The sequence below is a fragment of the Aptenodytes patagonicus genome, chromosome 1 (assembly GCF_965638725.1).
Source record: "Aptenodytes patagonicus chromosome 1, bAptPat1.pri.cur, whole genome shotgun sequence".
In the NCBI taxonomy this organism is placed as follows: domain Eukaryota; kingdom Metazoa; phylum Chordata; class Aves; order Sphenisciformes; family Spheniscidae; genus Aptenodytes; species Aptenodytes patagonicus.
This window is the reverse complement of record NC_134949.1, coordinates 181,795,679-181,822,287: the sequence shown is the minus strand read 5'-3', so window position 1 is coordinate 181,822,287 and position 26,609 is coordinate 181,795,679. Positions and strand designations below refer to the sequence as shown.

The 26,609-nt window shown below is 36.0% G+C and overlaps 1 protein-coding gene across 2 annotated transcripts in view; it reads left to right on the top strand.

Moving 5' to 3' along the window:
- Positions 1-26,609, top strand: part of PIBF1 (progesterone immunomodulatory binding factor 1) — a 127,617-nt gene that overhangs the window by 64,355 nt on the left and 36,653 nt on the right. For both annotated transcript variants that reach the window (XM_076362897.1, XM_076362903.1), the window contains exons 11-14: positions 10,702-10,867; positions 14,304-14,454; positions 18,550-18,640; positions 23,425-23,527. In XM_076362897.1, coding sequence (XP_076219012.1) covers positions 10,702-10,867; positions 14,304-14,454; positions 18,550-18,640; positions 23,425-23,527 — 511 coding nt within the window. The remainder of the gene's footprint in view (positions 1-10,701; positions 10,868-14,303; positions 14,455-18,549; positions 18,641-23,424; positions 23,528-26,609) is intronic.

Sequence of the window (26,609 nt, the reverse complement as noted above, 5' to 3'; positions counted from 1 at the left end):
ATAAATGCTATTGTGGAAGGTAGAGGATAAGATTGCTGATACATATTTAAGTTTCTTTTCTTAAACAGTGTGGAATTTTTTATGTTTCTAATGTGTAAAATATGACTTGAATTTCATGATTCGGACTGTTACCTTTGTTACTCTTTGTCTCTGAGTTTACTGAAAAAGTTTTATCAAAGTTGTGTGAGATGGTTAATTGCCTTTTGCTCAGTAGTAGTTTGTGTATAGGACTACAACATATCTGTATACCCACTGCATGATCCATAATATTCTTTCAAAATATCTTTGCAATCCAATTTTAATTTTCTGGTTTTTAGTTTTAATAAACTGCTTATGCAACCTAGCTTGTAGAAAGAGTAGCAAAGGGAAAGGATTGGAGAGAAAAGTAAAGTATATGCAATTTACAGATCGATGTGTTCACAATGTAAATCATGTAAATGAATAGAAAAGGTAACAAACTTTTTCAACATGAACATCCAGAGAGTTTATTTCCTTGAATTACCTTCCCCTTGTTCATTTATGGTTTAGATTTGACCAATATGTGTATATCAGAAGTTTTCAGTAGCTTCTTTTCAGTGTCTGCAGAGGTTTAAAGTTTGTGACTTAAGGTATTTAAAAAAAAAAATCAAAACATCTACTAGCTTTAGCAAGGAAGGTTATGATTTCTTCCAGAGTTTGGGTTTTGTGTGTATGTGTGTATACTTGGGTTTTGTGTGTATACTTAATGCATGCACATGCATATTTGTATGCAGTATTCTTTTTTCACAGTGACAGCACCAGTGTGGATTGATTAATTAAAGAAAAAGAAAAAGTCTATTCCCTGGAGAGGATCTACAGCATATTGGGAATATTGACTGACTGTTTACCTCAAGAATTTCACGTAAATTTGGTAGTTTAGTTATGTCAAGTTTCTTTAATTATCAATCTTATATTTGTTTCAGCTACTATCTTGAAAAATTACTGCTTTAGAACATTCAATGAAGGGAATGTATGCAAATATGCTACGGGCCAGTTGTGAGCTGAGAGGGTCAGTAATGCTACATCAAAATGTATTTGAGCTATGTAAAGGACATGCACATATTGGCACTCTGAAAACTCCCTGAATACTGAATTAACCTAGCAAATAATAATCACTCTATCCAGAATCACAAGACCAACCTGAAAATATTATATTGATTTAACTGAATATCTGACGAAAAATAACCTCTGTGACTAGTGGGAGTGGAGAGTTTTAAAAGATACATTTTTGTATTTTTATCCAAGAGGAAAACCAATTCAAGCAACAGTTTCAGAGTCTTTATGTAACTGTTGACTCTGATTTCTTAGTTTGCTTCAGCAATGAAGAACAACGTTTGCAGTGCAATAGTAAAAATGTAATGAACAATTTCTGTAGCTTCTGATGTCCCCCAAATCTGTTCAGGTATGTTTCCTCTGCTACAAGAGCAATTCACTTCAATTATATTCCAGAAACACAAATGCTGCTATTATTAAAGAGTATTTTCATGAAATAATATTATTTCTGGAAAAGCTAATACCTGGTTTAAGGAGGTGAGTTGTTGAATCATTATTGAAATTGTATGGTAGCTTAAAAAAATAATAACAGCAGAAAAAAAAATGATCAAGCCAGACAATTCGAAGTGTATGTTACAAATTTGAAATTTAGTATAGAGTAATATTAAAAGTTAATGCTTTTCTTCTTTTAGTGTTCTATAGCAAGAAAGTTGCTGGCATTTTCTTCATTCAGGTCTGTTAGATATTTCTCGTATCAAAACCTCTCACAGTTACAATTCAAATTAATTATTTTCCATACCAATCAATATACATTATTGGGGGATAAGTCTCTCTACTATTCCTTGTCTTTTTGTTGATTTAGTACAAAATTCAGCTTTGTTAACATGGCAATTTTTGCAAGGACTGAAGTAAACCGTGAAATAAAAATATTGGTTTAATAAAGTTAATGGTTTGGGATGCCATGGGAAATCAAACAGAGAATAGCGTGCACAGAAAATGTGACTAAAGACATAATGAAGTTTTAATAAATATACTTCAGGTTTTTTGCTCTTGGATTAAAATATGTACAATAGACAAAACCATATTGCAGAGCCGGGATCCTTTTCAATCTGTTACTTCAAGGTGAATTTTTTAAAAAAATTGAAGTATTTATCTGTTTGAGCAAAGATGATGTTTAGGCAATGAGAAATCTAATCATGCTTATTCTGCTGCTTGTCCAGATGTGTGTTCCACCTCAGTTCAGCATGTGTCTCATACTTTCAAGATTGGAGACTTTTGCCATTTTATGTGCTAGTGCACACAGATGCAAAAGATAGCTTTGTGCAGTGTCTCGAGTCTGTGCCAGAAACAACAGAACTGTTCAGCTTCTTCTGGCTGCTTTTGGCTTGAGGTAGAGCTGCTGGTGTCTGCATCCTTTAGCTTGGCTATGTTTCCCTTTTAGATTGTTGTCCTGTACTTAGGAGAATTCTATGAAGCTACTTCCTTTGATATCTCTTCACAAGGCTTCAGAGAACTCATTTAATAGCCTTCCTGTTTGAAAAAGAGGAATCTTTTATCTTTCTTTGGGGTTGTTTTGAAGTTTTATTCAAGGGATCTTGTGAGGTGATAATTTCCATTTTTGGATTCACAAACTAGATATCTCTGTGCCTACATCTCCTGAAATACCTGATCTGATAGGTATTCTCTGACCAACCGTGTATACAGATGATTTCTGTCTTTCATGTTTGTGCAGTTTTTCATGGATTTAGAATTCATCATCCCCAGAAACATAAATGAGAACACAAGGATATACATCTTGACTAAGATGTATAGGCCAAGAGAAAAGCAACTACCATTAGACTCCTAAAAATGAACGGGGTGACTCTGTTCTCCTATTTATGTATCTAAAAAACAGTTTTTGAGGAGGAAATGGTGGAATTACATCCCATTCCATGTTATATGCTTATTGGTTTCTTTAGATCCTTTCTTTTTGTTAAGGATGCTGTTACTAATATTTCTATACTGATAAAGTTCAGTGAGGTTATTTGAATAAATTTTGTGTTTATTTCATTGAATCAGATAACAAGAGTTAACTCAATCAAGGTGCTGATTACTTAAACCAAGTAACAACAGTCTAGGCAAGTGACTGAGCAAACTAAGCATGCATCAGCAGCATTGAATTAACACAGAGTAGCAACAACATCCTGTTTCATTTTTTAAAAAAAGCACGACAGGAGTTGCTCATCTTTTTTACAGTAGCCCAAAAGTAAGCGCGCAGTTTCAGGAAGTGGAAGACTGGATTCAATGTCCGTCAGAGCTCCAGGATTGAGAGAAAACTCCCTAGTGAAGGTTTATTATGAAATTCTCATGACTGAGGTGTAACTCCCAAGCACAGGCTAGGCTAGGCTGACGCAGTCTCTACCGTTACTGTTGAAGCTGTGTCTCAGTGCAGGAGCGAACCTTAAGTTTCACAGAGTCAGAGTCAAATAAAAAGAAGCACAATTGCATAGTCCAGCGACAAAGAAACAAAGATGGATTTCAGTCCCTGCCAGTCAGCATGATTTAGCAAGTATATCTAAAGCAGACTCATCTTTTGTAATGTTCATTCTTCCAATTCTTAAATAGATGGAACACTCATCGTGGTAATTAGGTCACTCTAGCTGTCCTAGTGGAATAAACACAAAGATAAGCAGCTGCCTTTATAGTAACTCATCAAGATGTGCCTTTTATATGTATATTCTACAACCCCACCTTTAACTTTGCTCTTTACCAGTCGTGTTACAGGTTATTGAGAAGACCTGTGCAGCAGCTAACCTGGTTTCTTTCTCTGGTGTAAGGCACAAGAATACATGAGAAGTATGCATGTTCTCATCGGACACTGCAGGGAAAAGTGTCCAATCTAGTGTACACTGGGCATTCATCTAGTTAGGGTAGAAAGAATACATGGATTCTACGTACTGAAGAACTCCACTTATTGCATAGGTAATTGTGGGTTTAGGTGTCCTGAAACTACAGGCAGTGTAAAACAGCTGTTTATCTTGCTGAATCTGTATGTTTGGAACTAGCACTTCCTACAAACTGCAAAATAGTATGTGGAAGTGTTGCCTCCAAGGAAGTTTCGACAGAATGAGGATCAGAGGCCAATATATAACAAATGCTTAGAATGCTGCAAAACACAAAAATCTGCTTTGAAGCAAGCAGCTTTAAACAAAGCTTCTAAGCTTTCTCTCCCAAACAGATTTTACTAAACCACATGCAAAAGTACTGTATGTTTAATTACTTGATACGAAGCAAATGTAACATCTGGCAAGAACTTACATGTTAAATCGTGTTTACCCTTTAGCATTTAAGCTATATGTTTCTGTTTTTTTTAAAAACAATCTAAAACAGGAATACTGTGCTGAAAAAATTCTCAGCATATTATTTGGAGAAAACAAATTTTAAGTGAAAACTATTTCAGCAAACAAATTTTTCGTTGTTTAAACAATTTGTAGATGGCATGTTTCATCTTCTGTTTAATCATTATACTCAGAGCTTTTTTTCTTTTGTTGGAGGTATTTAAATTTGTTACTAAGTGCATTGTTATGTTAGTCCAGGTTAGAAATAATTTAACATATTTGATAGACATTAATGAAGCAATAAATGGTACAAAAGACTGAAAATGCCTGTAAAGTTAGTGTAACAATCTCCATAAATTACGTGTGTTTAAATGAAGAATGACAGTTTTCTTACCCATTTTGTAGTAAATATTAAAATAGACTTTCAGTTTATGAAACCAGACAGATACATGACACATCAGACTTACGTTCAGTACTTCAGAAGCTGAGCAATGAAAGCATTTGAAACTAAGCATCAGAGTTCCTACATTTTCGGTTACTTAGTGGGTAGCATGTGAACTCAATTCCTGGGAAACTTTTGATTGCTCAGAAACAAGCCAACCCATTTTTAGTACCAAGGATCAAAAAGAAAACCAGTGAAAACAAGATCCTTTGAGTGCCCATGTTTGAACTGGAGTCTCACAGTTTGCCATGTCTGTAACATGACTGAATTTAATTTAGGCCTATCTAGACTGCTGTTACTCCTGTGTGACTCCAAGTGGCACAGTGAAGAGTAAGAAAAATACTGTTCTGTGCTTTTATACTTAGCTTTGGGCTCTTTGGAAGTGAGGAAGCCTTAACAGCCAGACTCAGTTGCAAAAGGTGAGGAAGTTAAACTGGGATTTGAACCTCATGGTGAAAGAAGTATGGGTAGGATTTGATGAAAGATGCCGAACTGTGAGGGTGATACAGGGATAGAGAGAAAGAAAACCAGCAGTTGTAGGGGTGTAAGATAGGAATGGAAACTGAATAGGCTAGGAACACAGGTGAGAAGAAAAATGGATGCCCCAAGTAGAAAGAATGAAAATAGAATTGGAAATCAGGAGAAATCTGGGCTGGTGCTGGGACAGAGAGGGAGGGAGGGCAGGAACATTAGAGTACATGTTGGGGCTGGAAGTGGGAGATTTTCAACAGGACAGGTTAGGGAGGAAATGTCAGTAGCATTTAGGTTTCTCTGCAAATTTGGCACTGAACCAAAGCACAGACATTTGTACAAATAGGAGAGTATATTGTAATTACTCTAAAGATCTTAGATCTGGAACTGACCCATCTGTGAAGTCAGGATGATTTCACAACTTACAGGGTTTTTTCCATTTTTAGACTTGAAAATAATGTCTAAAATACATCCTAAAGAGCCTTATCAAGTTTGCAAAATTAGAAAGGTTTGGTGTTGTGTTTTGTATAATCTTGGTAGGATTTCCTTTGGAAGACTTATTTCATAGTATTTACTTGCTTGGCATTCTTTCCTATTAACAAGCTTAATACTAGGATTTGCTAATTCTTGAATGCTTGATTTTACAAATTTATTGTCTTCTAATGTACTTCATTATGGATGTCGTCTATCTGGACTTCTGTAAGGCCTTTGACACGGTCCCCCACAACATCCTTCTCTAAATTGGAGAGATATGCATTTGATGGGTGAACTGTCCAGTGGATGAGGAATGGGCTGGATGGTCGCATCCAGAGGGTAATGGTCAACGGCTCAATGTCCAGATGGAGATTGGTGACGAGTGGTGTCCCGCAGGGGTCCACACTGGGACCAGTACTGTTTCATATCTTCATCAATGACATAGACAGTGGGATCGAGTGCACCCTCAGCAAGTTTGCAGATGACACCAAGCTGAGTGGTGTGGTCGACATGCCAGAGGGATGGGATGCCATCCAGAGGGACCTGGACAAACTCGAGAAGTGGGCCTGTGTGAACCTCATGAGGTTCAACAAGGCCAAGTGCAGGGTCCTGCACCCGGGTCATGGCAAGCCCCGGTGTCAATACAGGCTGGGGGATGAAGGGATTGAGAGCAGCCCTGCCGAGAAGGACTTGGGGGTACTGGTGGATGGATAGCTGGACATGAGCCGGCAATGTGCGCTCTCAGCCCAGAAGGCCAACCATATCCTGGGCTGCATCAAAAGAAGCGTGGCCAGCAGGTGGAGGGAGGTGATTCTGCCCCTCTCCTCTGCTCTGGTGAGACCCCACCTGGAGTACTACATCCAGCTCTGGAGCCCTCAGCAGAGGAAAGACATGGACCTGTTGGAGTGAGTCCAGAGGAGGGCCATGAAAATGATCAGGGGGCTGGAACACCTCTCCTATGAGGAAAGGCTGAGAGAGTTGGGGTTATTCAGCCTGGAGAAGAGAAGGCTTTGGGGAGACCTTCTTGCAGCCTATCAGTACTTAAAGGGGGCTTATAAAAAAGATGGCGGCAGACTTTTTAGCAGGGCCTGTTGTGACAGGACAAGGGGGAATGGCTTTAAACTAAAGGGGGGTAGATTTAGACTAAATATAAGGAAGAAATTTTTTACTCTGAGGGTGGTGAAACACTGGCACAGGTTGCCCAGAGAGGTGGTGGCTGCCCCATCCCTGGAAACATTCAAGGTCAGGCTGGACGGGGCTCATGATGATGATGAGATCAGATGAGCAACCTGATCTAGTTGAAGATGTCCCTGCTCATTGCAGGAGGGTTGGACTAGATGACCTTTTGTCATGGTTTAACCCCAGCCGGGAACTAAGCCCCACACAGCCACTCGCTCACTCCCCCCCAGTGGTATGGGTGTGAGAATCACAACAGTAAAAGCGAGAAAACTCATGGGTTGAGATAAAGACAGTTTAATAGGTAAAGCAAAAGCTGCACACACAAGCAAAGCAGAACAAGGAATTCATTCACTACTTCCCATTGCCAGGCAGGTGTTCAGCCATCTCCAGGAAAGCAGGGCTCCATCATCAAGTGTAATGGTTACTTGGAGAGACACATCACCATCACTCCGAATGCCAAACTCTGGTTTGTAAGGATGGTTTTAAGATTTTTTTCTATCAGAGGAGTCTGTTTTTGCAAATGGTGGATAATGATTTAATAACTTTTCAAAATTTGCATACAATGAGAGTAAACTGAAAGATTTCATGGTAAAATCATGTAGTCTGTATACTGAAGAAAGTATGGCAGCCAACTCTCTTTTGAATGGAGGAACTACAAGACATATCCCTCTCTGAATATTCTCTGTCCTACTTTACTGTAGAAATAACCTTTTTGATAACCAGTGTGTCACTCTGCTTTAGCAAACTTCAGGCATTATTGACTGGTCATCCTAATGGCACAGAGATATAATGAAATTGAGACCTCATTCCAGATGATTCTTACATGGGGCTTTTTTTCCATTTTTTTATTAGCTCAATCTGTAATTTCCCTTTCATTCCCAACCCTCTTTCTTCTGAGAGACAAAAACCTCTACACCTACATTCTACTATTTTTTTCCATTTTTCCATAATATAGTATTAAAGCATAGGGTGGTTTTGTTTTCTTTTGTTTTCCCTTAGAGACCATCTAGGCGGATTAAGGAATGTATTTTGACATTGTGTTACATGACTGTGTACACACATGCACACACACTTGTGCTGAACTAGTAGCCAAGAAACCAGAGATACTATCTGGCCAAGTAAAAGCAATTATGGCAAAGAAACTCTGAATGGTGCTACAGCGGAGGAGTTACTAGTGAGCTCAACAGTGTAGTAAGGTCAAAAGAAAACTGACTCTTCATAACCTTACCAGTACAAAACAGATCATGCACATGTAAGCTACTTCAAATTTCCAAAATGCAAAGTACAAAATTTTTTTCTGAAGTTACGGTTTGTGATTGGGTTGATAAGCATGCTCTGGAAGCACCCAGCTGATTGAGTAGACTTACAAAATCATCGGAGAACTACAGACTTCTCTGGAAAGTATAGGAAGTAAGTATAAAGAAGTATGCATAGCCTGAGTATATATGTGTTTCCAGTGTGTAGGCTCTGTACAGAACAGATCACTGAACCTCAAACTAATTTAAGGTCTGAAGCAGATTGTAAACAATGTGTATAGCAGAACAGATTTAGTGTCATGTCTGTAGCCAATCATGTACAAAGTGTGGAGAATGTAAGAGTGCTGAAACTATTTTTGTGTGGTAAAATGAAAATAGGAACATACAGTGAGGGAGCAGTGATGAAATACTTCAAGTATCAGCACTTGAAAAGCATTCTCAAGCAAAATTGACAGCAGTAGTCGATAACCAGATAGATAATTGGCATTTAGCAGTTTGAGTGCAGTAACTCTGAGAACAAATGTCATACTATTGAAAAAGAAAATTGTTTTAAAAAGAGTGACCTTTTCATGAGCTCAGTAGGCAGTATTTCCAATCTCTGCTTACGCAGCCTGTGTGGGAACAATCTCATTCATGCATTGGACTGTTTACTCATACACGGATGTCTACAGAGTGATTATAAAGGACATCATAATGACACCTGTTTGTTCTGTTCAAGTTAATTCCAGTGAAAATTGCTTCCTCTTTGTGCCTTAGAAACATTCCTACATCTGAAATCCTCAGGGAAAATATTTGAAGTAATCCCCTTGTTTTTATTAAATGCTCTCAATCCCACCTAAAGATCAGGTGCTAAATAGGGTGGAATTGTGTTGCAACTGCTATTTGACAAATGGCAGCTAACATAACAGCCATGCTGGTTAGAGTAAAGGTTCATCTGGCATTCTAACAATTTGTTGTTAAGTGACTTCTGTGTGAGAAGTACCATCTTGCATTTAATAGTTGTCAAAGGATTTCTCTGCTGAGTTTATTCAGTATCCTCTTGAATAAGTGTTAATTTTTAGCATCCACAACATCTCATAGTAAGGAATTTCACAGTTTTCATGTGTGAACAACGACTTCTATTTGTTTTCATTCTGCATCTGCTAGCTTTATTAGATGCCTTTTCATTCATCTGTTGGAAAATGCAGTGAATAATTAATTCCTATTCTCGTTCTCTGTGCCACTCGTGATGTTACAGGCCTCTCTTATTTCTCCATTTTCCTTACACCATCTCTTTTCCAAGCTGCAAAGACCTAACTTGCTTAAGTAATTTCTTCCACACAGTGCAACTGTGTAAGTGCATGATGTTGCTGGTTGTCAAAGGTAATCCTTATTACTCTTCTCTGATGCTTCACCTGTTCTATTATATTCCTTGTGAGGTGAGGTACTAGAACGGTAGTCATCATGCAGTATGCAGGCAACAGCATGGAATTGTAAAGTGACGTGATTTCTGTATTTTCTCTATTGCTTTCACAGTAATTCCCAAAATGTCGGGTTTGACCATTATTTAAAACTGAGCCAAAGTTTTCATGGATTCATCTAGTATAACCCCAAGATCTCACTCATGAATGAAAACAGTCAATAAGGGGTTCATCATTCTATGTATATGGTTAGGATCATTTTTACAAGCTGTGATTTACTTTGCATATATCTCCTTTGAATTTCATATGTTATTTAGTGCTAAGATTCATCAGGTTTTCTACTGTTCTTCACATCACCCTCATTTTCTACAGTCCAGTAATTTAGTATTCTATCAGCAAACTTTTTTACTCCTCTTTTTTGAGATTACCTGTTAAGTATAATGAGTAGAATGGTTGAAGTCCACTTCTAAGTGGAATATTATTTATGTCACCTATAATTATCTTACAGTGATATTCTCAAAAATATACTTCATTTCTGCTTTTTGAGAAGGACCTGTGGTTCTGAATGACTGTGGAAATTAATACACCATTGTGGTCTGACGTTTCTTCATATCTTTGGGTATGGGAAAAAGCAGTGTGGCTGATATCCATGATATCCCAAAGGGATATCCCAGGGGATGCGCCATTGTTACTACTGATGTCTAATACCTCTTCACCCTATCATGTGTAACACACGGTGGTGAAGATGGGAGGCAACAACTCCTTAGTATCTCCCATGAAAAGACTTCAGTGCATACGTTTGTGTACCGAGAAAGAGATTCACATTGCTCTAACATTTTTTGATAATAAGGTATACTGTAAGGTCATTGTCATTTGATTGTGCATTAACCACATATTCAGAAAAGCCATGGACTGAGTTTTCCACATACTGTGTTTTGTTGTCATGATAGTATTGAATTTTCTTAATGATGTTTCAAATACAGGTTACAATAGTTACATAGATAACCATACTAATACTTATTAAACCCTTAAAAATACTGTATTAATTTATGGAATTTATACCTGTAATGAACAGGACTAGCATGTATTCTATGTTTGTTTATTTTTGAATCATCAAAACTTTTTTCTTTTTTTCTTTTTTTTCCTTTTAGGTATAGACAAATGCAGCTTGGCACAGAAAGCAAAGTAGCTGAACTTCTTCACCAAAGTAAGTTAAAGTCCTTTGAAAGTGAACATGTTCAACTCATGCAACAAGAAACAGCTAAGAATCTTTCACAGTGCCAAATGGAATGTGAGAAATATCAGAGAAAGCTGGAGGTATGTTATATACAGAGACACTTTACGGGGCATTACATAGTTGTTTTCAATTAGAATTTAAAATGGAAAAGCTTGGGGAAAAAGTAGCAAAGAACATACACGGCTGAATTAGTATCTCCACCAAATTCTGCTGAAGCAGAATCTAATGACAAAGCTTATTAAGTTTGACCAGTTCAATGGAAAGCAAGACTTAGGGGAGAGGAAGAAGGCAAAACAATCTGTCATGGAGAGATGTTGAAGACTACCTCATTCATGTGAGGTATATATATGCTTGTATCACAGAGCTGCTTATGTCAGTCTATGTGATTACTGTAGGGAAAGAAGACAGTTATACCAGAACAGTTATAGTGAATTCAGTATCATTATTAAAAGTAGGATTTGTAATAGCATTGTTATGTAATAAAAGTACTTTTTATTGATACATAATTCTGGAACAAATTTTTACAGCTAAAGAAGTCAAGGAGAGCATGGTGTATACAGCATTGAAAAGACCTAACATTGCTAATTCTATCGTGGTGGGTTGATCTTGGCTGGCTGCCAGACACCCACCCAGCCGCTCTCTCAGTCCCCCTCCTCAAGAGGACAGGGTGTTAAATAAGCTGAAAAAGCTTGTGGATTGATATAAAGATAGGGAGAACACTTACCAATTACCATCATGGGCAAAACAGACTTGACCTGGGGAAAATTAATTTCACTTACTACCAATTGAAATAGATTTGGATGGTGAGAAATAAAGTAAAAAACTAAAACATCTTTCCCCATGCCTTTCTCTTCTGGGTTTAACTTCCCTCCTTCAATTCTGACTCCTACCTCCCCCTCCCTGAGCAGCGCAGGGAGAGATGGGGAATGGGGGTTGGGGTCAGTCCATAACAGCTCCTCTCTGCTGTTCCTTCTTCCTCACACTTTTACCCTGCTCTAGTGTGGATCCTCCATGGGCTGCAGCTTCCTTCAGGAGAAAATCTGCTCCTACTTGGGCTCTCCACAGGTTGCAGTTCCTTCAGGGCATGTCCACCTGCTCCAGCATGGGGTCCTGTATGGGCTGCAGTGTGAATATCTGATCTGGCGTGGTCTTCATGGTCTGCAGGAGGACAACCTACTTCACCACGGTCTGCTCCATGGGCTGCAAGGGAATCTCTGCTCTGACACCTGGAGCACCTCCTCCCCTCCTTCTCTCACCTTGGTGTCTGCACCAAGGCTGTTTCTCACACTTTTTTCCCTCATTCCTCACTGCCATGCAGCATTTTTGTCCTTTCTCAAATACATTTCCCTTGAGGTGCCACCGCCTTGGCTGAGGGGCTCAGCCGTTCCCTGCGGTGGGTCGGTTGGAACCGGCTGTGTCCAGCACGGGGCAGACCCAGCCTTTCCTCACAGAGGCCGCCCCTGCAGCCCCCGCTGCCAGCGCCTGGGCACCTGCACCCAGTGCACCTATTTACATAGAGTTGAATGACTTGGACCTTTTTATCTCTACAAGCTTAGAATTTATTATCTTTCAAACATGTACTTTCATATCCTGTTCACCTATTTTAGTATTGGAAAGGTGTCCAGTATTCAGCAAAGCAAACTTGCTTTAAAACAAAATTTATTCACCTGTGCAAAGTTAGTCCCAAAATCATATCACTGAGTCCAGTTTGTGAGATTTAAATGAGATTGGCAGTGTATGTCTAAAACAAACGTCAGGATACAAACTGGACAGGACAGAATAAAAAAACTTTTTTTCAAGTGCCAGCTGTGGCAGCCTTCATTTTTTTGAAGAAGGATGCTGTTATTCAACTCCCCACATTTCTAGTGCTGAACCTGCCTAGGGTGTTTATGAAAAGGGACTATAGAGCAGAAACAGAATTAGAGAGATTTAGATAAAATGTAATTTCTTGTTTTGTCTGTATTGGGACATTCAGATCCTGGCTGATGAGGTTAGTTGTGGTCACGAGCACTGGAAGTGGCAGTTTTGCTAGACTTTGAGGTTGCTAAACAGACTTTTAATTGCACAGACATGTCTAAACTTTGAGAAGATAGTTAAATTTGAGTTATATTTCCTTTTTCTTTGTGGATATTTATTTGATCTGAATAACATCTTGAATATTTGGCATTCAGTTCTACTAACACTTTTGGCACTTCCTTTTCTCTTTAGAGAGACACTTTGAAACCAGTGCTCTTTCGTTAAGAAATGTTCTTGCAGAATTTAAATATTTGATGTCTGAAGCTTTTACTTTTGTTCCTTTTGACTGAATTCTTAATTTTTTTAATTTCCTTTCTTATATATAGTATCAATGTACTAAGGGTTTTTTCTTACCTTTCTTATAGGATATTGCTCTTAATTAATAGTGTAGTCATTAGTATCTTGTGGCTCAGCTACAGCTGCTTTTGTGAACCAACTCTTGTTTTTATTTGGATTTCAGCACGGAGTAGTTTCTCTTCTTATGCATGCTAAAACTAGGAAACAGATGGTTTATATGTTGCCAAACTTTAACCTATACATTTATTCTTCTGTGACACTGGACCAATCTTTTTATATTCAAGTGGCTTGTTTCTCTAAGCATTGTGCATTCTTTAGTGTTTTTGACAGTGAATCTGGTATTACTGCTGTATACACTAGAGATACAGAAATGTATGCAAAGATCTATATTCAATTGTCATCTTGAAAGTTTGGGATTTTTATTTGGGAAGTTAGTATTAAACTTAGCTACAGTACTACTTAGTTATTACTTTACCTGTTTTGGTGGTTTTTTTTCTGCAAAGCAGGTAGATTACTACTTTACTTACCAAGGATTTTTTTATTCCAGTTGGTTTTATAATATTTGTTGTCAATGTTGTTTTCTATATTCAAGCACTATATCAAACTTTAGTTCCTATAAGGACCTTTATAACTTTTACTTTTGAATATGTGCTTTTTTGTTTAAGTTTAGTGGATTAAGTATTTACATTAGTCCTGAATGTTAATGGCATATTATCTTTCAGTAATAAGTAAAAAATAAGAATCTGGTATATCTTAAATACCAAATTTTGATATTTGTGCATTTACCATTCTGTAAAGGAACCTTCTTTTTTTTAATTGATAACTGAAATCTGAATCCAGTTAAAACAACAAAAATAAATGCATTTACACTGTTTTGACTGCTGTGTATTAATTTTTTTAGCTGTCACCTTGCTTTTCCTAACTCTCCTTTAAAATTCTTGTAGCTTTTTCAGAGACAGATTCTTAGAATTAATAAGGCCTTAGGAGATAGGCATAAGTGATATGACCTGAGTGTATAATCTGTGCAAGATAATATAGTTGAAAAAATAACTGTTTTTTAAAGTATTCTAATCTTTCTTTTGCAAAAGTTACATTAAAAGTTTAGTTTCATACTGCTAAGCATTTTACATGTACTATATTTTGTCTCTTTCATAAATAGCTGTAATGCTGAATCCCTGATCTTTCCATTATTCATTCTCACAGGTGCTGACTAAGGAATTTTATAGTCTTCAGTCTTCTAGTGAAACACGCATTATTGAACTTCAAACACAGAATTCTGAGTTTCAAGCAAGGCTAGATACTTACGAAAAACTTGAAAAAGAGCTTGATGAGATAATATTGCAGACAGCAGAAAGTAAGTTCTGTCACAAATTATATTCTGTCTGTAGGTGGTTCTGGCATTATGACGAGATGTCTTGTTTCTCATGGCACTTGGAAAGTATTACAGCGTCTGTCATTCTCCGTCCTTATGCCTGACAATTAAGATGCAGTAATTATTTTGATAGAAAGTATTAATGACGGATTTCTAAATGTATCTGTAAATATGTGTCAAATAAACATGAACTTAGACGTATGGATATTAAAAATCATCTCAGTGTTTCTGTTTCCCTCATTTTTCGTTATTCTAATCGTCCATTATAACTAGATATGGTTTTTTAGGATTCTCCTATTATTTAAGTATATTCTGAATACCAGGAAACCCTCTTTTGTTGACAGACAATTATAGGTTTCATTGTATGGTACAGTCATTAATGTGAATTTTTGAATGAATTGGGGGGGGGAAAAGCCCTTCCTTGTGTTGAATTAATAATAATTAGACGTTAAGTAGTTGCTTGTGGCAGATCAGTCTGTTCCAAGTACTAAACCCTGGATTAAATTCAGGCCTGATTACTTTTGAAAATTTTTGTCTCCGGTTGGCAAAAATAACAGTATCTGTTCTCAAACACAGCAAAATTTCTGTGAAATCTCTATTGATTTGATTCTCAGCCTAAATGAATCCACAAAGCAAGTAATTTCTAATTTGAAAGTAAAGAAAGAAAAGTAAGAAATCTTCAAGTCTTTTAGCCTGTGTGTAACCAGAGTAGGACATTTTAAGATTTCAAACTAGTTCATGTATCTTCTTGTCCTTTTCTCTTTCTTTGCTCCTCCAAAAAAGAATCACAATTTATAAATAATGTTTTCCAGGTAGAAGATCATTGCATAAGCTTTATATATAAAACAATAGTGTAGAGAAAAGTATGTATTACTGGGATGCAGTGATATCTGGGTATCTTTAGTAATTAGACTGTACATACTTTATTAATTTTATACACTGCAGCTTGTACTTGTTAGAATGGCATGACTACCCAAAGGTTCCAGTGTGACCATAAGCATGTTTGCTATATACATGCTTATGTTATAGTCAGTAACATGTTTTTTGAAGTATATATAAACTTTCCTAAGGAGTATTTACTTATTAATACAGAATTTTTGGACCTTACCTTCTTTTTTTTTTTTTTTTCCCAAAGAGAAGAAAGAGTTCAGAATGCTGTTTTTTGTTTACACTGATTTGTATTTTCTTATGCATCTTGGGGTGGCAGTAAAGTTTTTTACAGAACTAAATCATTCATAACTTCTTCTTAACTATGTATTTTAATTACAGTTTATATTCTATGCTACAGAATATGGCTTAAAGAAATGAAAGTTTACAAGTGGACTGTTCTGTTAAAATATAATTACTTTTCTGATTTTGTTGGAGAAAAAAGGGAGTTATAGTTCAATATTATTTCAATATACTTTCTATTTAATAGCTAGTATTGTTTTTTCTTACTATTACAGTGTATTTGATATTGAAAGTTAAGATTAATACTAATTAAGACTGAATTCCAGCACCAAGGTGAAATTCTGAGGAAAATCAGAAGAAATAAAAAGTATTTCCTTTTTAAAAACACTTTGAAGGAGAACAGACATACTTTTCCCTGTGTCTCAAATCATGTCCTGGCATTTACATGTCATAAATAGCTAAAGGTAGAAAAATAGTTGAAAGAAAGGAAATATAATTATTTTTCAAATTTAATGTGTTCTGGAAATATTCCAGTCTGTCCTTCAGAGAGTATAATTTAGGCTGAAGCATTGTGTAGAAGACAATTAGAATTTTCTATGGACGTTAGTGAGAATAAGATTTTACTCTTCAGTCCTGTGGTCATTTCTTTATATTTCAATACCATGTAATATTTTTTTCTTCTCCTTGAGTTATGAAGCCTCTGCTGTTTTAAAATATTTGGGGGTGCTGGTGGGGGTTAGGTTCTCTGGACTTTTTAATAAACTGTGTATTTGGACATGTGAGGTGGCTTTTGTCATATAATCATATAAGCTTTTTATTTCTTCCTTTGGAGAATGTACATGTGGAAGAGATCACTGAATTGTGACTGTTACTTCCTCATCATTATGCCTCACTATATTAATATTGAAACAACATGAAACAGCCTATTCAGGAAATTATCAAGAATTTATGTAGCCACTCCTTACAGCATCTGAGTGGTTTCCACATGAATAACAATAGTAAACTTTCTTGGCATTTGTCTATTTTTCCTTTTCAGGGTAAAATCTTCACTTTGGGATGTTTTCGTTATAGACTAATAGTTTGATTTTTCTTGCTTCCATTGGTTAGTATCTTTTTAAGGAAAAGGTTGAACCTATCTGTATCCTCACAATGGCACTTTTTTTGCTAAGTAGTATAAAAAAACTGTCATTAATAAGTGTCCCCTAACTTGTAAAATGTTTATTTTACACCACAAAGTCAGGTGAAGAGCCTGGAAAGACATAAAAGAAGAGAAGCACACACTGATACAGAACATTACTTTGGCTTGATACCTACAACAGTTCCAAATTTTTTTGTGTTTGTCTTCACGATCTGACATTTACATGGACACTACTGACAGAGATTAATTTGTAGGGCAGGATCTTACTGACATTTTTCTGAGTCATACAACACCAAATTTGTAACCAAAAAGAAGAATTATGATAAAGGCAGGTTAAATTATTTTTTTATGTTTTTCTGAACCAGAGGTATTTAAGGCACTGGATGATTCCCTGTCATAACTAAGACAGCCTTCAAAATACGAAGTTCTGGTGCTTTTGTACTGCCACATCAGTAAACTTTTTCTATCATACTTACTGAAATTTCTGTGTTGTTTTCCATGTAACTAGATATGTGACTTATTGCAAGTGCTCTACTAGAGGCTTTTCTCTTTCTAAATGTGTTTTAAGAATCCTCATTTAAAATAGCATTAAAAGGGTATTAGACAAGTGAGGGAGGAAGCTATAGCGTGGAAGTTGTTGCGAGGAGAAGGTATTTCTGATTTTGGGGCACTTGAACATTAGGAAAGATGAGTCAGATAGGACTGTCAGGTAATTTCCTAAATTTGTTTCTCCTGTTCCCAACTACTCGATTCATCAAAGCTGTTGTGTGGTGCCTGGGCTGGTGTTCGCTTGTGCTCCCTCCTTCTATCACACCCCTGCCTCTCCCCCTTTCTCTTTGTCCCCTTTTACCCCTCCTCTGTCCCCCTCTCTCTGCCCCTACCTTCCTCACACACACACACTTATTTTTTTTTTCTTTTTTTTTTTTCTCTGGCCCACTTTATCTTACAGGAGAGAGGAAACATGAATTACACAAGCTGAAATATTAAAATCTGTACACGTTTTAATCTTGCTGCTATTGGGATTTCTTTTCAAAGCAATTCCAATGTGTTTTAAATCCTTAGAAATACGTTTTCAGAAATCAATCATCTATGGAGGCAGAGATTATTTTGAATATTTTTACTTTGCATAAACATAAGAATCTCCTTCTTGCCCTTCTCTGAAGATGGGTATGGCATTTGTTTTCCTCAGGTTATCAGAAATTTCTGATCACCACAGTCTTTCAAAAATGATAGTGAGCAGCCTCACAGTGACATCAGCTCCCTCAGCAACTGGGATGCGTCCCTTCTGGTCCCATGGACTTCTTTGTGTCCAGTTGGCTTAAGCACTCCCTAATTTTATCTTCCTCTACTTCCTTATGTATGCACAGAAAATGAATTCTTTAGAAAACAAACCTAAGCAACCTAACCCTGTACTGCTGAATTACATTTATACTATTAGTGTGTATTTTGTGTCTATACCAATAATATGAATATTAAAGGACACTGAACTCTTTTCCTTTACTTTCATATTGCATAAATGTTATGTTAATCAGAAAAATAAAAAGTGAAAAGCCTGCCAGTGTTTTAAGAAATTAATTATGGCACTGTATTAATGCTAATTGTGAACAAAATTGTTCCACTGAAGTCCAGAAGATTACACCAACTGAAAATCTAGCTTCTAGAAAAATGTTTGTGTGTGTGTATAATTATAAATAGAATTGCTTAGAAGTTTGTAAGTTCTTCCACTGTAATTATGTTCTTCAACAGTACCTTTCTGCAATTTTTTGCAGTGGAAAATGAAGTTGAAGCTGAAAGGGTTCTCTTCTCATATGGGTATGGTGCTAATGTTCCTACAACAGCCAAAAGACGACTAAAGCAAAGGTAAAAAAGTGCCTCCTGAATTTACTTGTTCGAGATAAAGTAAATGAAGATATGTGCATTATGTTTTGTCTTAGAATCCAGCCAGTTTGATTAACATAGAGTTTTTTTAATGACTTAAGTATACAGGAATAGAATGAAGACTAGGACCTGTTAATGTGGTTGATGCATATAAATGAGCGTATACATATTTTTCTAGGTCATTTTAAGATCTTTTTTCCTTGTCTTTCAGAAAGATGAATTTTAATTGCATAAAACTAAACAGCTATAAAAACAGACTACTTACATTGTTTACATGTATATAATAGGAAATAAGTTTTTAATACCCTAAAAATGGTTGTATGTAATTGTAACAAAAACACATTTGTCAGGAAATTAAGAAGGCCAAGGTTTCAGAGCATCACTATTTCATCTTTACAAATACAGGATCTGATTCCAGTTATATTTCTTCAGTTTGCTCTGATACCATTTGATCAATAAATAAAAGTGATGTGTAGGGTGAATAACATACCTCTTGATCATAGTGATTTTTAAATAATAAATTTATATTATACATTGTCTTTAAAAAATAATAGTGACATTTGAATGGCTCGTTGTAAGCATAAAGGCTTCAACTCACTGCGAAGTATAGGGAATGTGGATTTATTTATAATATTTTTAAACTGTGACCACAGCAAAACTTTTGCTGTTGTTCAAAATATGTGTAGAGAGTATAAAAATAAAACATAACCTAAGATTGGAATCATGGAATAGTGGGATGATTTAGGTCGGAAGGAACATCTGGACGTCAGCAGGGTTCAACACCATGCTCAGAGCAAATCCAATTGTTCAAGAGCTTGTCCAGCTAAGTTTTGATTTTCTCTATGGATAGAGATTCCACATCCTTCACAATATCAGGTCAGAGTAATGTGATTGTTTTTTTGTCCAGAATCCTGTCTCCAGCCTGGCAGAGGTGATACCACAATTAGAATGGAATTAGATTCATTCCTTGCACTTTGAGTGTGTCTACAATTTGCTTAAATGCAGGAAATTCAACTGCATAATTTGTGTTAGTGGTAGACCTTGACCGTGCTGTCTTCTGCCAAAATGAGAAACTCCACCATCATTGGTGGACACACAAAGAAGAGTATAAAGACAGGGTGAACATGTACCATAGCTTCACCATGTACATTTCTAGCATTCAGGAGCTGGAAGTGCAGGTTTTGTCATGTATAGCTGTTTTTTACTACAAGTATTAGTTTGTTTAGTTGTTTTTGTCCTCTTAACCCCCACCTTCTCCATGACAAAGAATATTTAACACCAAAAGTTACTGATGAGAAATAAGGGCAAATGATGGTCTGTTCATGTTTGCAACAAAGATTTATGGGCCACGTACTATTTCTTCTGTCCTTTATTTTTGTTTTTCAAGTAAGTGGTGTCGATATGATTGTCAATCAGATTAGACCTGTTGTGCAGAGTTACGTATTGCTGACAAAAATCAAAAAATCATAAAGATTTTATGTAGTACTTAACTTTGGCATGGCTTAATTTGTTCCTTCACATTTTTAAACCTCTTCAGATTGTTTCCTTGTAAGATTTCTTTTTATATTGCATAAAATTCAAGACAAAAGGGGGGGAGAAACTCCATAACCCTGTTCTATGTCTGTTTTAGGAAACTGTTGAGAGTTCTATAGCATCATTTCCTCAAACTTCAGTTCCTTCCTCTTCTGTCGATAGTTTGGGAACTCTTCTGAGTTTCAGCTTAGATCCTTCTTTTTCCCCACCTTATTAGATTCAGTTTAGATTGTTTACATGTAAAAGAATTCTGCTAAATCACCTTTGAATGGTGAATCTGATGATCAATAAGCCAGGATTTCAGATGTGCTTAGAAGTGACTCTATCAGAATGCCTCATATACTCCTCTTTTGTTCCAAAAGGCACTGGCAGATAAAGCTGGTTTAATCCTTCATAATGGTGTTGGAGACTTCATAGACTTTCTTTATCTTTTGAAAATTAAGAAGATTAAAAAAGCCATAAAAGTCTGTGTATGGTTTACCTGCTGCTGTTCTGACTCAAGGAAAACTGCCATGCAGAAAATGTGTGTGATGCCTTTGGCTCCCTAAGCTTTAAAGCAAAGTCTCTGTGACACCAACTTCTATGTTGAGAGACATTAAAGAAACACAGCTAAGTTTTCTGCTCTCCGGGATTGCTTAAGGAAAGAGAATCTATTACAAATGTGAATAATCTTCTTTTTGGAGTCCACTATCTGCTCTTTAATTCCAGACATGTGTGATCCTAAATGAAGAGCTCTTGTAAGTTCACAGCATGTACTTCAGTCTCTGAAACTTTGTACAAAACCACCTATTCAAGATGGTGCATTGTGGGGTCTATACCTCTTTGCCTACTTGCCAGAAACAACTATTTCATTACTTCGAACGTAGGCACCATACACCCATACTGGTAAATTAAACATGTGTGGGAACATTCTGAAGCATCGAGACCAAATGGCATGTAGTGGCCCACTTCCATAAAACTAAACTCTCAGTGTAGGTTAGCTGCATGTGAACTTTGTATTGGCAATGATTGCTTGCCCACACTAACTCTTCAGCTATACTAGGCACTGTTTGGGAGTGTTAATGAGTAAATGCCAGAATACTACCAGGAACACTCTAGTGGTTTGCTAACAATAAATTATCACATTCTTGAGCACTGCATAGTTTTCTAGTATAGTTAGAATCAAAGTTTTCCAGCATAAGATGTCTTTGCAGATCAGTCCCTTTGTCCCTTTGCTTTAAATTTAGAGTAGTCAAAAAACATATTGACAAGCATACTTGAAAGACGTACTTGTGTTTATCCTTAAATAGTTGCAAATTCAGGTCAAGTTCACTGAATAGTTGTAGCTGGGAAAATTATGATGGGCTACATTCCCAAAGCTGCCATGGGAAGGTATCCATGTTTCCCCTTGAACTCTAATAACTAATGTATAAGATCCCTAACTAGAGATATCAGAGCAGTACTTCATTTCTCTTTTGTACTAGATGGGCTCTTAACACACATCTTGTATCTCCTAAATAAAAATCCAAATAACTAGTTTGGAGAATTATTTTCTCTTTTTGTCAGTTATTGTTTACACAGTGTAATGTTCCTTGTAGGAGGACCTGAGAGAAACAACCTCTTACCAACCTGAAATTCTCAATAGCATTCACTAATTCCTCTCATACAAGGCGAAAGTAAAAGATTCTGTATGAAAGGGTAGGTTTATAACACAGGTGAAGAATATTAAGACTTCTGCCAAATCTAAGTGTATTCCCTTTTATTGAGGAGAAGGTGGAGGTTATGACTGGTCAAATTTTCAGAGAAAGTTTATGCACTCATCTAGCTTTACACACTCTAAGCCTCAGCTTAAGCATAAATATAATCTCCCTGTCGGTCTGCTTTAGACCTCTTATAGATTCAGTATCATGGTCAAGAACTGGATAACACTTTGCTATCTATTATTTGGAGACTAACAGTATTACATTTTCAGTTTATGGATGGTAAGCATTGATAGTCTAAGATCTGAACTGGAGTGACTTCTCCCTTTCTTCAATATAAAAGTTTCTGAAAAATGGCTCACATTTAACTGGAAGTATAGATTGCTGTGGAGAGCCATTACTCCAGTGGTTAAGCCACACTAAAAAGGGGTATTAGCCCTGTATATCTTCCTCATTTTTAGAGCTCTGAATTTCCCATGTCACGTTGTGAAATAGATTGGTGACTAGAGTACCTAAACACAGAGGGGTACAGTGATAAATTCTCTAGATACAATTTTGATAATAAGCCACCAAGCTGCTGAATCCTATAAAGATGGCAGGATTCATTACACGATACATAAATTTAGACATCTAATCATAGGTTTAACACAGAGACTTGGCATCTAACCTCCCATTATAACCAATTTAGTTCTAATCAATACAGTCAATGGAGTTTGGCGTACATTTCAGTTCACCATCCAGGAGTCCATTTTAGTGGAATATAGGTAGGCTCTACAGTCTATATTGAATAGGACTAAATGATTAATAACAGCTTCAAAGACTAGCTTAGATGTCTGGAAGTAGGCTCTGCAATTGCATACTGAATCTTCCCATTGCTGCCTATGGAACTATGCTGTTGAATTGATGATAAACTCTTATGACTTTGGACGTGAAACATGCAAGAGGTTGAGGATCTAATTTTTTAACTAGGGTGTTTAAGTAACTCAATAATCCTTTCTCTTCACTTCTAAGTTAATTTGTGGCTCTGCGTAAGACTTTATCTTAAAAAAAAAAAAGTGGCAATAACATTTAATTATTTAGCATATTAAATGTCAGACAAAACAATTTTGCCTCTGTTTTGAAAATAATAAAATACTACAGTTTTCAGTGTTCCGCTACAAAATGTATATTAATGTGCTTTTTTTTTAAATTAAGAAGCCAATTACAGTGATTCCATAAAGTTGCTAAAAAGTGAATGCTTATACTTAGTTGAAACATTTTGACATGATTACTGCATTTGTGTAGTATTGTACAAATTATGTAGGTAATTACTTTGTAAAAAATATTACAATGGCATAACTGTGGGAGTGCTATTTCAGTGCTGTTAAATTTTGTGATATTTTCATTGTTTTTCTGACTTTGACCATTCTGCATGTTTTACTATGTAGTTTATATATATTAGTATTTAAGCATTGGTGAAAAATTAAGGCAATCAAGTTCTGAAGTATAAATGTGAGAATTTCTTTTGCATATTTTGGAAAAAGTTCAACTTGAGCTTGCTTTTTGTTGGCACAGCGTTCACTTGGCAAGGAGGTTACTGCAGCTAGAAAAGCAAAACTCATTGCTTGTAAAAGATCTGGAACATCAGAAGGAACAAGTAACACAGATTTCACAAGAGGTAAATTGCTGCTACAAAAAAATCAAATCTGTAGAGGCTATAAACATTGCAGAACAGCTGTTCATAAAATGAAATATTTTCTAAACAGTGTTTATTATCTATTTGATATAAAAAAATGGCCTCATAATTAACCAAAACTCTATGTTAAACGTTTTCAAAGAAGTTTATATTGTATTTTGAAACCAAGATCAAAAGAAGGATTACTTCACAGGCTAAACAAGAATGTAAGCCAGACAGACAACGTTCTGATTTCTGAACGGAAGACCAGCTAGCCAAACTAGTTTGTTCTGTTTGATAGTTAATTGTTCAATGAATACCTCGTTACTTTTTACACAGCTCTTCTCTTAAATCACCTTTGAAGATATTTCTGTAAATCCTTTTCTACATTGTTCAGTTCTTGAGTCTTGAATATACAAATCTAGGGAATGTTTAACATAAGCTGCTTTTCAAAAAGTTGTTTGGTTTTTTTTTTTTACTTTGTTACAGTGAGTTTAATTTCATGATCTTTTAAAATTCTATATATAATACCTGAAATCACATATTACATTGACATGGAGAACAAACACTAAACAAAACTCAGCTTGAAATCTCCCAGAATTAGGGCTAACTAATTTTTTGAAGTATTTTTAGGATTGTTTTCTAACTTTCTCTTGGGAACCAAAGAACTTCCAGATTTGCTGTTAGATATTGCCACCATATGGAATTTCTAGGCTGACTGTTGCAGGAATGTGGTTAACAGTTTGATTTTTAAAGCCATGGTAATTATAAATTAGGATAACTACACCCATGTACTTCACAGTGCAAATACTTGCATTTTCTACATATTTTAAAATTACGTGAATTTTATATGTGTATATATGATTATATGTATTATTTCAATGAAAGATACATGAACAGTGAAGTTTTTGTACAGATTTTTTTTAACCAATACTACGATTTATTATGGATTCTTCTTAGGTATATCCTAGTAATTTGTATTTGACTAAATCATATCTTTCAAGTCTTCTTGACTTGAAGACATCAAGAGATTTGTGAATCCAATGTTATCCTTGGTATTTTTCTCTACCACTATTCTTTTGCTATCGTTAATAAAATCTATGCTTTATTTCCCACTTAAAGCTGTCTGGTTTCCACTTCAATACATTTCTTCTTACCCACAGTGGTTTTATATTTGCTTCTAGATCACTGATGAAAGATTCAGTACCACTGACCTTAGTTGATATTCCTGCAAAATTCCACTAGAACGTCTTCACCTCATTTTTATTCTCCCATGAGGTGTCACGTAGCCCTTTCTTGATCTTTTATCATATAATGGTATAGTTTAAATCAGAATGTCATCCAGTACGAAGTTCAGTGTCTTGCAGATAGCTAACACACAGCTACTAAGTCTATTAACATCAAACTCAAAGTTAAATAAAATCTTTTAAGACCTGCTTTCTATTAAACTCATGTCTGGCATTCAGCTCTGAATGCTTCATCAGATTTCTTTCTTCCCCCCCCTTTTTTTTTTTTGATTTTGCATATGATTATAGGCCATTTTGTTTGATAACAATTACTTAAGCCATTCTGCTTGCCATCCTTCAGTATGTGCACAAAGAGTTTACATTTGTTATTAATGGACAGGAAAATAGTTCATCATTCTCATGTTATACAAACTGATCATCTGACTTCTTTTCAGAGGGCAAAAAATTTTATTGAAAACTTCTGTGTTTTCTTCAGCATTATATACAGTTTTACCGTATCTCTGCCATAATGGGTTGCACTGTTTCTAGGATTTATTTGCTCCCATTTTTTTGTTCCGAGTTCTATGCCTGCTAATATCAACTTTCCCCTTGAAGTTGTAGCTCCGCTTGTAAATTTTCTGTATTTCATATATTATACTGATTGCTATCTATTACCTTTCTTTATATAGTTAAAGTTTTTAAACTTGTTTGCTGTATTTACTGCATCCCCTGAGCTAAGATAGATTTTTACTCCAAGCTATCGTCTTTTTTTTTTTTTTTTAAAGAGCAAAACAGACATCCTGTAGAATACAGCATGCTCAGGTAGCCCAGTATTATTATTTTGATTGACATTTTGTTCAGTCATTTAGATGAAATCTAGAACATGTATTGAAAGTTGATGCCAAAGTGATTGGACCAACTTTTCTTTTGAACTTGGATTAAATACTGGTATTTCACTGCAGTATTTATGATACAACTTTTTTTTTTAAGCTCTTTAAAGGAAGGAGGAAAAGAAAAAGACTGCAATAACTACAGTGGATGCTCTTTCTAAGACTCTTTTTTTGGACTGTCCTCAACCAATTGCTGTTGAGCTTTATAGAAAGGAATCATATTGATCTTCCGGGAAAGTCCAGCATTACCAAGAAGAAACTATTGACCTCTCCATAATTTCATTCATTTGATGGAAGTCTGATATAATGTGCCTGCTTGAAAGTTGGAACCCTATGGAAAAGCTCAGGGGCTGAAAAAAAACTTGTCAGTCTTCAGTTAGTCCCATTATAGTTTGTCGGGCTTTATTTAACTGCAGGATCCTATCTACTTTCAGGTCTGTGATACAGAATTAGAAAAGAATTTTCCCTTAAAGTCCTCTTTCTGTTGCTTTGTATAGCAGTGACCTGCAATGTTAAAGTAGGTATTGAGACTTATTTCATACTAGAGAAGGTTTGTTGACCATGTCTAGGACAAACAGAATAAAGGAATTCTCATGACCTGATCCAAGAAAGATCCTCAGCTAGTGATAATCAGTTTATTGCCTCTGCAACTCACTTCACGTTACTCTCAGTTTAAGTAAGTGGAAGGCTATATGTCAGCTTCTGCAAAGTAGTGATCTGCAATTACTACATTTAGTGTCCAATCTAAATTTTGGAATAAATTCACTTTGCAGAGGTTTTGAACAACAGTGCCAGAACTGATGGATAGACAGTCTCTTGTGTCTAGAAAGCTAATATGGTCTTTGGGTGACTTAAAAAGCAAATACTGAGTCAGTATACAGTAAAAGTGATATCCTAAATAAAAACATTTACTAAGCTGATATATTTGGCTTGCTGCTGAATGGCTTTTTCGAGCCTTCGTCATGACAT